This window comes from Pipistrellus hanaki, assembly GCF_964339955.1.
Source record: "Pipistrellus hanaki genome assembly, chromosome: 2".
NCBI lineage: Eukaryota > Metazoa > Chordata > Mammalia > Chiroptera > Vespertilionidae > Pipistrellus > Pipistrellus hanaki.
The window spans coordinates 52,328,580-52,341,411 of record NC_140504.1 but is presented as its reverse complement, the minus strand read 5'-3'; the positions used below and the strand labels follow the sequence as shown (position 1 = coordinate 52,341,411).

General features: G+C 50.1%; 1 protein-coding gene across 3 annotated transcripts in view; it reads right to left on the bottom strand.

Moving 5' to 3' along the window:
- The window catches only part of MYLK (myosin light chain kinase), a 182,589-nt gene that overhangs the window by 46,303 nt on the left and 123,454 nt on the right, over positions 1-12,832 (bottom strand). For all 3 annotated transcript variants that reach the window (XM_084871493.1, XM_084871494.1, XM_084871495.1), the window contains one exon: positions 11,731-11,817. In XM_084871493.1, coding sequence (XP_084727619.1) covers positions 11,731-11,817 — 87 coding nt within the window. The remainder of the gene's footprint in view (positions 1-11,730; positions 11,818-12,832) is intronic.

The window sequence follows — 12,832 nt, the reverse complement described above, 5'->3', positions numbered from 1 at the left end:
GAATGGATCAATGAATGAATGAACAAATGAATGAACTAACCAATGGGCTCCTCCATTCCCACCGCCAAACAACTCACACTTAAAAAATGACCCAAACAGACCAGTGTTGCAACACAAACCTATCCATTTGGCGAAATAACAATGTGGTAAATAGGCAAAAACGTCTTCAGCAATCTTTATGGCTGTTTCCTCATTTCTTTCCGGTCTCTGCTCAAAAGCTATCTAACCTATTTATCCTAGGGAAATGAAAATCTAACATGCAAACAAACACCTGAGTGTGAATGTTTGTAGTGGCTTTGTTTATAATTGTTCAAAATTAGAAGTTATCCAAATATCCTCAACTGAAGAATGGATGAACTGTGGTGCCTTTATGCCATGAAATATTACTCATCAATAAAAATAAACAAACTACAGATATACAACATGGATGAATCTCATCAGTGATTCAGCTCTTCGGCTAAGAGAAGCCAGAATCAAGGGCTACATACTGTATAATTCTATTTCTATTACATTTTTGAAAAGGCAGAGCTACAGGGGCAGAGAATAGATTAGTGCTTGCTAGAGGTGAGTGGTTGAGAGGTTGGCCACTAAGGGGCACAGGGACATGTTTTTGTTTATTTTAATTCTCACCTGAGGATATGTGTGTTTTTTTGGTGTTTATTTTATTTTATTATTTTTATTATTATTATTATTTTAATTGATTTTTAGAAAGAGAGGAAGGGAGAGAGGAATCAAACCTACAACCTAGGTAAGTGCCCTGACTGGGAATCGACCCTGCAACCTTTTTTGTGTACAGGAAGATGTTCCAACTGACTGAGCCACTTGTCCAGGGTGAGGCACGGGGGCATGTTTTGAGGTGATAGAACCATATTATACTGTGGTGATAGTTACATAACTGTATGTGTTTGTCAAGGTTCATAGCACTGTGCACTAGAATGGGTGAGGTTTTCTTTTAAAAATATATATTTTATTAATTTTTTACAGAGGGGAAGAGAGAGGGGTAGAGAGCTAGAGAAATTGATCAGCTGCCTTTTGCACACCTCCCACTGGGGATGTGCCCACTGGGATGTGTCCGCAACCAAGGTACATGCCCTTGACCGGAATCAAACCTGTGGCCTTGCCAAACCAGTTAGGGAAGAATGGGTGAATTTTAATGCATGTAAATTATACCTTGACACACACACACACACACACACACACACACACACAAAAATATCAACCCTATACTCTTTATCATGCGTACCCCACTTTATTTCCCCCAGGGCACTTATCACCATAGGACAAACTATTTATTTATTGCTTGCCCTTTGCCTCCTCCTAAAGTATAAGCTATGAACCCAATGTGCCATCACACAGCTGCACTTGATAACTATTTATTGGATGAATTAATGGGGTTTTGTCAACACACAAAGCTTTGCCTCTGCAGGTTACAGAGCAGCAGTGCTGTGCCCTGGCTTGGGCATGGAGTTGTTCTGTGGCCACAGGTAAGTCAGATAATTCTGTGGATTGTTAGTTGTGCATCAGTAAAATGGGAGGAGTGCTGCTACCCACGGGGAACCTCAGAGCATCTTGAAAGCAATTGTTCCCTGACAGAAGCACACTGAGAGCACGCATCTTGTAAGCAGTTGGTCCCTGACAGAAGCACACTGAGAGCACGGAGCTGGTGGCTGCCAGTTACGTGGCTGAGCCCAGGGAAAGGCCTGCCTCCATCAAGTTCACCCTGGTTTGTCACCATTATTGATCTGTCCGTCCAACTGATAGAAACTTACTGAGGGCCTACTGTGTGCAGGGCATATGCCAATCAGTACAGACTACCAACCCAGGAATTGAGGAGAAAAACCAACCAAATGTAGAAATCAGGACTTGTCCTCAAGAGTTTAAATGTCAAGAAATGTGGCCTTCTTTTGCCATGAAGGACATTTATAGGACAGCTGGAGATTTTGACTAAGTTCAATAAATTAGATGATAGATAGTATTGTATCAATGCTAATTTTGTGTTTTGATCTCCCAACTGTTCTTTTATAAGAGACTGTTCCTAGGAAATATACACTAAAGAATTTAGACACAGAAAATAACTTACTTTCAAACTGCTCATAAAGTGTGTGTGTGTGTGTAGAGGTAGTGGGAAAGAGAGATGGAAAAAAGAGAGACAAAATATAAAGCAAACATGGTAAAATGTTGATATTTGAAGAATATGAATAAGGGTATACAAGATTTATTTGTACTATTTTTGCAACTGTAAAAATGTAAGTCTGAAATTATTTCAAAATAGAAGTTGAATAGAAAGTTTAAAAAATAAATTTATCCAGCCACATGAAAAGGCTGTTCACATGAGGGAGAGAGAGCATACACTGTGGGATAAGGAGATGGCTAGGAAGGGCTAAAGGCTGGGGCAGGGGATGGGCCTGAGGACTAGTGAAGATCTGAACTAGAGAAGTGAGCAGTGCTGTCCCATCGCACAGGGACAGGGAATGGCTCTGAGCTGAGAGCCAGGGTGATGTTTGGTGGAGGTTGGCCAGAGCACAAAGCTGGGTTAGAGAGCAGTGGTGTGAAGAGTATGACAATTTAAATCCCAGAAAATTAAAAATTCATTTCCTCAGTCACACTAGTCATACCCCAAGTGTTCAATAGCCATACGTGGTTAGTGGCTATCATGTTGTGCAGACATAGAACATGGCATTGTCGCAGAAGGTTGCATTGGACAGTGCTGGTGTAGGATGCCAAGTCTGAGAGGTGGGTCTTTGTCCTGAGTGATCGGGGAGTCCTCACACAGACAGCAGTCTGACTGGGACAGAGGACATCTGAAAGTTTCTACAATCCCTGGGGACAAGAACACCCAATTAGGAAGCTACTGCCATACTCTTGGAAGGAACTGGTCACACAGTACCAGCTTTGGTAAAGGCAGCTTCTTTTCTTTGGAGAGAAGCAGAAAACATGAATAAGAGACAGAGGAAGAATTAAATAAAGTAGGGGCTAAACAAGAGGGATGTACAAATACTCCTTAGAGAATACTTACTTAGATAAATGGGAAAAATTATATTGATTGATTATGGAATTTGGGAGTGAAAGATGCGGTTTGACTTGGTGAGAGTGAAAGTGGTAGATGAAAGAATTTAATCTGTGGGGGGGGGCAATGGTAAGATATGTACACAGATAAGAATTTAATAAAAAAAATATTTAAAAAAAAAGAGAGAGAGAGAAAAAGAAAGAATTTAATCTGTATGTAGGCAAAAGCCCAGGATCAGAATTCAGAGATCAGAGAAAGGTTGGTGGAGACTGGAAGTGAAAGATTTTAGGATCAAAGATGGAATATCATGGAAACTGTGAGGATGGGTTAGTTCTTTGGGGAAAAGAATGCAGTGAAGGGAGCAGGGGCCAGGGTCTGATCCCAGGCAAGGTCCACAGTGAGGAGAGGCAGAAAGAGAGCCACTGTAGCCAAGGGCAGAAGACAAGGGACGCTAGGAAGTGGGCTTTAGGTATGACCAGCACCGAGCGATGGGTGGTGGAGGAGAGGGCAGGTGCAGTGGGACAGGGGTGTCAGAAGTCACTCCAGAGGAGATTCTAATGAAACAGGTGGGGAGTCAATTAATCCACCCAGAATTTCAGAGGTGAAAGTGACAGAGAGAAATGGGGTGACAGAAGAGGATTGCCAAGCTAAGGTTTCTTCCAAGGTGAGAGAGAAGAGTCTGAAGGCTAGGAAAAGGAGAGCTCTAAGATGCTAGCAGGAAGAACATGCGAAAGCAAATCCCCCAGGAGTAGATACTGGATGGGATATGAAATACCCATGACTGGTTGAGCCAGGAAACCCCTCCCCCTCTTCATCCCAGGCTGTTGGGAAGGGAGAGGGCACAGCTGGAAGGGAGAGGCCATCAAGGGAAGAAAGGCTTGTACCACAGCTAGGCTCTGACCTCCTGCGGAGAGGGAAAGCCATCTGATCAGAGGAACTTTGTGAAGGGCTGCTGTGGGCTTAGTTGTGTCCCCCCAATTCATATGTTGAAGCCCTAATGCCCCTACCTCAGAATGGGACTACAAGATAGGGCCTTTAAAGAGGTAATTAAGTTAAAATGAGGTTGGTAGGGTGGGTCCTAAGAAATTGGGACACATAGGAAAAGCCATGTGAGGTCACAGCGAGAAGGCAGCCATCTATAAGCTAAGGAGAGAAGCCTTGGGAGAAACCAAACCTGCTGACACTTTGATCTTGGACTTCTAGCCTGTGGTGCTTTGTTAGGACGAATGAATGCAGCTGTGGTTGGGGCTCTTGGGGCCGAAGGAGGTGGGCCAGGAGCTGATAAGGAAGGGGCAGCAGCACAGTATGAAATCAGATGATGCCGAAGTCCCACTCTATATTCTTCCTAGCCACCCTGGGTGAACTCATGTGCCAGAAGTAGAGTCTGTGCTAATATCCTTCTTTCTGTGTTACAGACAAATGAAACTGAAGGCCAAAGTTTTATATTTGTTCTTTAAATTTGGAGCTTCTGCTGTTTGAATTGGTTAGCAACTTTAAACGTTAGCAATGTTCTGTATCCTATATTATACATATTTTATATGACCATCTGCTGCAACCCATTAATTGTTTCTGGGCTTAGAAGAACCTGATTTATGGGTTGGAGAGCTGAGTCACCTGATTCCAAACTGGCTTTCTATAGAGAGCTGGATTCAGTTAACTGTTTTAACCCATGGGCACATCATCCTTTTTCTTATTTGGTTCTTACCCCAATCAAACACAGGCAGGGCACCTCACAATACTTCCATAGCACAAAAACAGAGATGGATTTGCATAAAAGCCAGATGACTTGCTGGGTTCATAAAAGCACATGTAGCTGAGTAATACACCCCAAACCCACACCAGGATCTTCTCCCACACCCTTGCATGTTCCCCTTCTCCCAAGGCATGTCCCCTCCCTGCCCATATCCAGTCACTAATGTATGCCAAGTCCATCAACTAAAAAGCTCCTCAGTCTTCCACCTTCCACGTCCCCACTGTCACCATTCTAGTCCTAACTATACCTCCACTTGGCCCCACCCTAACATATCCATCACTCTGTGTCCAAAGTTGTCTTCCTCGAATGCAGATCTGTCTCAACCTCTCCTGTGACTGCCCGCTGTCACACAGAATCAAGTCCAATTCATCTCCCAAAGGCCTTGGGGATCTGTTCCTGGCTTCCATCTCCAACCTGCTTTCTTACTGCTCCCTCTTGGGGAACACCCTCACCCTTGTCTTCAGTGCTCAATATCGGTAGTTCTCAAAATCTAGCATGTCTCACGATCACCTGGGAAACGGCTAAAAGCACAGATTCTTGCCCTTGCTGGTTGGTCCCTGCACCACCTTCGGGGGCTCGGGGTGGGCACTGTTCTCTACACGGAATGCCTTTCAGTTTCTGCAGTACCAGGCTTTCCTGACTGTTGCACGTTCCTCCGGCAGGTCTCAGCGCATGGCTCACTACTGCCAGGCTGGGTTCCACGCCCCTCTGAGGGGGTTCTATCTCCGCACCTATCACAAGGCAATGCCATTGCAGAAACCTGCCTCAACGTGCGTGATCGACAGCAAGCTACCTGGAGACAGAAACAGGGCCCTTCTTGCTCACCTTCTGTATCCCCAGGGCCTAGCACAGTACCTGCCACATGCTTGAAAAATAGCTGTTAAAGGCGTGAGTGGAACCCTTGAGGATCTCTGTTAACCTGGGAGTTCCAGCAAACATGCCTGGGCTCTGCTGCTGGGTCCTGGGGCTTGAATCCTGGTGCAACTTCCCATGAAAAGGAGAAGCCTCCTGTCTGACCAACTACATGACACCTGCCAGGTGCTGAGCCTTCACACTAGACAGGAGAGGGAGACTGGAAGAAGTGAGGCAGCCCTTTGAAAACATCATACATCAAAGCTTTGCATTTGGCTGCCTCCAGGGACACCCGGGGCAGGCGTGGGGAGGCCAGCCTTCAGGTATCTGCATAATCCACCTTTTGGTTCTGCCCCAGCCTGCCCAAGTCCTAGCCTAGTCCTGGCCTCATGAACCTTCTGTCCTGGCAGGAAGATCAGCATGCCAGAGGAATTTTTAGACTGCTCAATCCGAAGGCATCTGAGTACATCTCTCCAGTGACTCAAGGGCAGAAAGACTAGAGCAAGCATTTGGGAGATACGTGCAGAGCTTGAAGGCGGGTCTCACGGAGTCAAAAGGCTCTGAGATAATGAAAAGCAAAGGAGAATTGGGGATGAAGCTGGAACAGCATTGGGTACATGTAGGTCCCTAGATCTCTGCCTCTCTGGGGACATTGCCCTTTTTAGGTAGTTAACTAAAAATAGACATAAAAATCTTCACAATTCCCAAAATCAGCATTAACTTTTTGCCTGAAGGGAACTTGGCCTGAAGGGAACTTGGCCTGGGGGAAGGGGGAAGGAGCACCCACACTACAGGCTGGTCAGAGCAGGAGGGTAGCAGTGAGGGCCTGGGGGTGGAAGGCTGCATCCCACTGCCCTGCACTGGAGCAAGCTCAGGGCTCAGGGCTCAGGGCTAACCCCCAGCCTCTCCCCTGCACACACCAGGCTCCTTCCAGTTCCTTACAGATTTCTGCAGAAATCCTGGTGATTTTCCCAGAATTAACATCTCTGGGCAAATTTCCTGGACACATCCCCTCACAGCAAAGGCTGCCACATGAGAAGATTCCAGAGGAACACTGATCCTCTTGTTACTGCAAACACCCACCCCCAAGCCTCAGGAGACAAAATGCCAGGGTGGTGGTGAAAGAGGCAGGCAGCTGGCTGAGACACAGAGCCAGGGTGGCCTGACCGGCATCCTGTAGGTCCTCCCTGGGGAGGACCCTCCCTGCCATGTAACTGGCTTGTAGGAGAGAGTGGGAGAGCCGGGAGGCGCTGAGGCAGCAGCTCAGGGGTGGAGGGTGAGGGCACCATCACTCCTCACAGACCGATACTTGGTTGGGAATGACCGGGAGCTGGTACCAGCTTTCAGAGACATTCATGGAAATACTCAGCCTCTCTCCCAGGTCCCACATCTTTCACTGTCAGGCAAATCTCCAAGTCTCAACCTCTCCGGCATCTCCTTTTAGCTCTTTGGACCCTATTAGGATTTAACATTCCCCATGTCCTGGAGAGGTTTGATTCTGGGGAAAACTTTTAGGAAAACTGGACACTTGCTTTTGACATCCAAAGACATTTTTAAGTTGACATGATTTCCTAGACAGACACAAATGGGAGGCCAAAGGAAAGGTATCTACAAGCATCATAAGCCGGGCAGTTCAACGTGGGGACTGAAGCCTAAGTGACCGGTGCCAGAAGGGCAGCTCAGCCAAGGCCAGGCCTGGAGCACAAAGGGGCGCTCAACCTGCCTCTCCCCAAACCCCAGAAACATGGTGGAGGCTGGGACCCTTAAAGCATGGAAACTCCTGAATCGATTTGAAAAACACACACCTAATACTCATTATATCCCTGCCTCAGGCCAGGCACCGAAGATTCAGAGCCCTGGTGTCAGTCCTCATGTTGGAAACGTGTCCTATGGTAGCCCATCCATTTCTCTCCTCAAAGACCAGCAACTCTACAGACCGATCGGCCTCATCCCGAGCCTGTCCCTGCACTGGCATGGCCTCGGCTGCATTCTCTAAAACCATTTTTTTAAAGCCCCACTGCGGTCTTCTTCACACAAAATTCCATTCAGATTCCTTCCAGCTCGGACACCCTAGGCCTGGGCCTCATGCGTACGGCCTCCTTCCTGTCAGGACGTCTGATGCTGTGCAACACGACCCGTGCCGGCTTGAGCCTCCACACATTATAGTGCCAAAGGGAGTCAGCCGACCTCACCTGAACGGTGTTCCTTAGAAAAAACACTCCACCGAAAGGCCCGATGTCAGAGCCGGAAAGCCTGGGAGCAGTGGGAGACAGTCCCCACTGGACACGTGAGGAGGCCAAGGTCCAGAGGGGCAAAAGGCTTTCACCAAGGCCTCGGGTCCAATTAGTGATAAAACCAAGACTTTTGTCCCCTGCCCTCTGTCCCCGTAGCTATCTGGTCACACCCTGTGCCTGAGCAGGCGGCCGCCCACACCCACTCAGCTCAGGGGAGTTGGAGTCTATGAAACTCCCTGAGTGCTGCTGTTAAAGGCCCATCAGGAGGGGAAACCAGTCGTAGAAGAAGCCTGTGGCACGGCTGCTCAATAAATGCGTTTTCTATGATAAGCAAAGGATCCTCCACGTCAGGAGTGCTCACAATATTCATTATGGCATCTGAGCAGTCTCTCCCTCTGATAATATTATCATTCCTCTTCAGCCAAACGACGCTCTTCTCCTTCTTCACAGCCTGGTCCAGAGTCTCCCCTACCCTGAAATCTTCCCACACGACCCCTCCTCACTCCTGTACCTGTGAGGGGTGTCTGGCAGGTTCACTTGTACTTGTCAGTTTCCTCTTGCCCCGCCCCTGGGAGGGGGGCAGGCCTGCTCAGCGGCGGTGGGGTTCCCCCAGGCTCGCAGGCCCCCGTGTGGGCGAGTGCTGTCCACTCACACCTGACAGCTCACTTACGGGACTGAACGCTGAACGCGGGGCTGCGGAGGGGAGGGCTGCCGAAGGGATCTGGCCACAATCTGTTTGACAAGAAAACCACTCAGCCTTCCCTCGGTCACTGGCAGGAAAGATGGATTTCCTGGTTAGATTAGGTACTTCCCAGCCTTTGACAAAAATGAACACAACACAGCCAGGCCACTCAGGGACTCGAGTCTCTGGGCTTTCTCATGCAATCAGATACCCGGGCCTGGGAATGGCAATGCTGAGAGAGAAAAAAGCAAGTTGCAGAGGCACACAGATCACGTGATATGGTTGCATATGTAAATGCAAATGTGCAGAATACAGTAATTGCGATATATTTGAGGTGAGTGAGTGGAACTGGGGGGTAGATGAAAGAGACCTTTCACATTGTACTTGGTATGTTTTGATGCTGTTTCAAACGTCTAGACAAGAGTGCATGTATACTTAACTTACGCAATCGGTAAACAATGCAAATTGTCCCCCAGTGAGAACAGAACTGCGGTGCGGACCTAAAAGACACCCTCTTCATTTCCTATCTCTGGGCCGCTGCCTCCTCAGGCGCCTCCAGGAGCATGAGGCTGGGGTGATGGGGGGTTGGGGGCACACGGGCCAGCAGAGGAATTCCAAGTGACCACATGTATGTGGAGCCACATGTCTGCAATGCTAACAGGAAGGCTCTGGACGAGAAGGAAATTCCCCTTCAGCAGACAAGCAGTGTAGGCAGAGTTGATCCGCGGTGGATGTGTGCATTTTCTAGAGAAGCAGCCCTTCCTGCCAGCCCCGCCCTCCCCTAAGCATCACTGGGGACGGGGCCCTTGTCCCGCTCTCTCTGCAGGGCAGGGACCCAGGCTTCCAGCCTCCACACTGCAGAGCAGGGCATCGTGCTCCCTCCCTGCAGCGTGGAGACTGGGCGGGGGGCTGATACTCTGAGGACCTGGGCGTCAGGGGCCCGGAGCCCTTCTGCTTCCCAAGGCCAACAGTGCAGGCCCCCGCTTTCCTGGGACAGCTGGCTTCCGCCTGGCCTGCCACACCTGGAGTGGCTTAAACCCATGCGGAGGGCTGGGCTGCACCCCAGAGCTCCTGACTGAATCAGTCTGGGGTGCAGCCCAGGCAGTGGTGTCGCCCGTCTGTTCCACATGCCTGGCTCCCCAGGTGACTCGCACACGCAGCCAGAGTGAGAGCCCCTGCCCTAGAGCTGGACGATGTACTTGTCAGTGGATAGAGCGTCAGCTTACTGGGAGTTCTCCCCAGCCCTCTCTTCCAGGGCTAGGCGCCAGGCCGGTCTGCTCTCCGTCTCCAGCTTGTTTTTCTCTTTCCAGCTCTCCCGTGACTCCACCTCACCCCCCTCAGGACCTCGCCGGAGTGGGTGGGCCAGAGCTGAGGACAGGAGGCTGCTGCCCTCCCAGCGCAAACACCATGCACTCCTGCATTGCCCCCAGGGCCGGCGAGTGACCTGCCAGCCCCCGGTTCACAGGGACTCGGTGCGCTTCTAAGATCCGGCCTCTCTTCTGCTCACATTTCCCATAACTAACACAGCACAGGCATAAGAAATCCTTTTGCAAGATAAAATCATTAACCCATTTTTACTAGGTTTTTCTTAGAATTGTTTATGCACTTCCAATAACTTATTAAAGGTCCACACTTGGTAATCTGAGGTGCCCCACTGTGGTTAAATACCCATGAGAAATTATAATTCAACTGGCAGACCCACCACCCTGAAGACTGGACAGCACCCCCTCCCCTCCCCTGCCCCCCACCCCTCCACCACCTCCACGGCTTGGCAAGCTCATCATCGGGAAGGGACATGCACTGCTTTGAAAAGAAAAGAGTAAAGCTAAGTTACACAACACTGTGTTGTAATGGAAATAGAGAAATAGCCTCTAATTAATCGAACTCAATCATTTTCCTCTATTAGTATGAGTACGTATGAGCTTATCTTGTTTGTTTTTGAAATGTAGAAAGTGTGTGTTAGGGATGTTCCAGCAATTCCCCACCCTCTGTTTAAACTGGAGGATTCGAAGCATAGTTCTAACAAAATCATACCAATAATTAACCAGTAGGGGAAGCCAGGGCTGCTGCATTGTGACTTTTGTGAAACTAGGTCCTTTTGCCTTCACTGGCCCCTCCCTCCATTAAGGAAAAAAATAAAAGCCATCAATATACCAACATATGAATTATATTTCCAACTGCACTGGTGAAAAGATGAATGGAACATTTTCTTTGAGCTGAAGTGTATTATTTTTCTTCTCGGTTTATAAGAGGTTGGGGTGGTGTTTGGCTTGTGAAAGCACGGTGGGCCTGCGCTTTCTGCCTCTGGGAAAAGTGGGCCGTGGGAGCGAGACCCACAGAGCGGGGAGAGCTCTGCGCGGTCCAGGAGACGCGCCTCCTCTCGGCCCTGGGGAGCACAGCTACAGCCTGATCCTCAGAGACCCTGAGGGGCCTCTGTGTGCAGGCGCAGCAGAGTCATCCCGGAAGGGCCACGTGAGCAGGCCTGCTGTGGCCCTCAGAGGGGAGGAGGAGGGAGAAAGAGTGGAGGAGGGAGGAGACCAGACCCATCACTGTGGCCCTGGAAGAAGATGGTCAATGCAGAGGGAGGCGCGGAGGGCGGTGGGAGCTCACAGGAGGGGACAGTGACTTTCCGCTGGAGCAAGGACGGACTCCGTCAGGGAGGAGGTGGCTCTTCCGTGGGGGCCTGTCCCACGAGAGAGGTGCAGAACGAAGGTGGAAAGGAAGGGATGCAGAGATGTCCAGGGCACACTGAGGAGCTCAGTTTGAGTATAAAACAGGAGTCAAGGAGCTGGGGGCCACGCTTGGAAAGCAGAACGTGTGTGTGTGTGTGTGTGTGTGTGTGTGTGTGTGTGTGTGGCAGGTGTGCCCGGCAGCAGCAAGGGGTGGAGGTTCACCTGTAGGAGACTCAGAGGCATGGGGGCTGCTGGGCATTCCAACCAGGAGTGGTAAGGCCAGAGCCACCGTTCTGAACGGTCTACCCACCAGCAGGAAAGACCCACCTGGGAGAGGTGAGGAGAAGCTCTCCCAGGAGCCTTGGGAGAAGGAGGAAGGACCTGAGTGAGGCGGAGGGTGGACGGGCACCTCCCCGCAGCCTATGGGAGGTCAGGAGAGACGGGAGGCCTGGGCCGTCGGGGGGCAGGCAGGGTCTGGGCTGGCCTCAGGCCTGGGGACACCTGGAAGAGCCGAGCAGGCAGGTACTCACCCTCTGTTCCCAGCACAGGAGGAAGGGAGCTCCGGGGCCTCCGGGCCTTCATCTCAGGGGCCTTGGTGCTCTCACTGGCGGGGGCATCTGGAACAGATGGGCAACAACAAACATTAGTCGGTAGCTGCCCAAGGAAAGGAGCAGAGGAGGCATCGCAATAAAAATCCCACCTCAACACCATGACAGCCCCCTCCCACTTCCCTGTCCCGCTCCCAGGGCCTCGGTGCCTGCCCTGCGGGTGCCTGTGCCTGGGCCTCCTTCCACCAGAGCACCAAAGAAGGAGTGCTGCTGCCCGGGGCCTTATAAATCAGGAAGAGAGCGCAGCAGCCTGGCAGGATGGATGGACAGGCTGTCCCTGGTGAACACTTTCCCCTCCACAGTGGGCACCTGCTGCCAGACATCGCATCATGCGGGCGGTGGGGGGGAATGGGGGGGGTCGGCACCCTCGGCTCACTCTCCCATCCTTCCCCTCCACCGGGTCTTGGCTCCCTCAGAGTAAACATTCTGGCTCCCAGAGTTCTGTTCTATGTGGAGAGGCTTCTTCTTCTTCTTTTTTTTTTTAAATTTGACTTTAAAAAAAATATATACATATATATATATATATATATATATATATATATATATATATATATATATATATTATTGATTTTTTAAAATATATTTTATTGATTTTGTACAGAGAGGAAGGGAGAGAGATAGAGAGTTAGAAACATCGATGAGAGAGAGTCATCGATCAGCTGCCTCTTGCTCACCCCCTACTGGGGAAATGCCTGCAACCAAGGTACATGCCCTTGCCCGGAATCGAACCTGGGACCTTCCAGTCCACAGGCTGACGCTCTATCCACTGAGCCAAACCGGCTTCAGCTGGAGAGGCTTCTAGTACAGAGGAAGGAGGGAACCGGTCCTGCCCCGGGGCTCACAGTCTGGAGAGGCTTATAGCCTCTGATTCCCTGGCTTCCTTCACAGGTGGACACGCCACACCAGACCAAGACCTCCGAGCAGGGAGCCGGCATGGTCACCGGCTCTGGCCTGAGCCTGGAGCCATTGAGGACCCGGTGGGCTGTGGCAGCACCTTCCGGGCAGGCGGAAATGCTGCATGATG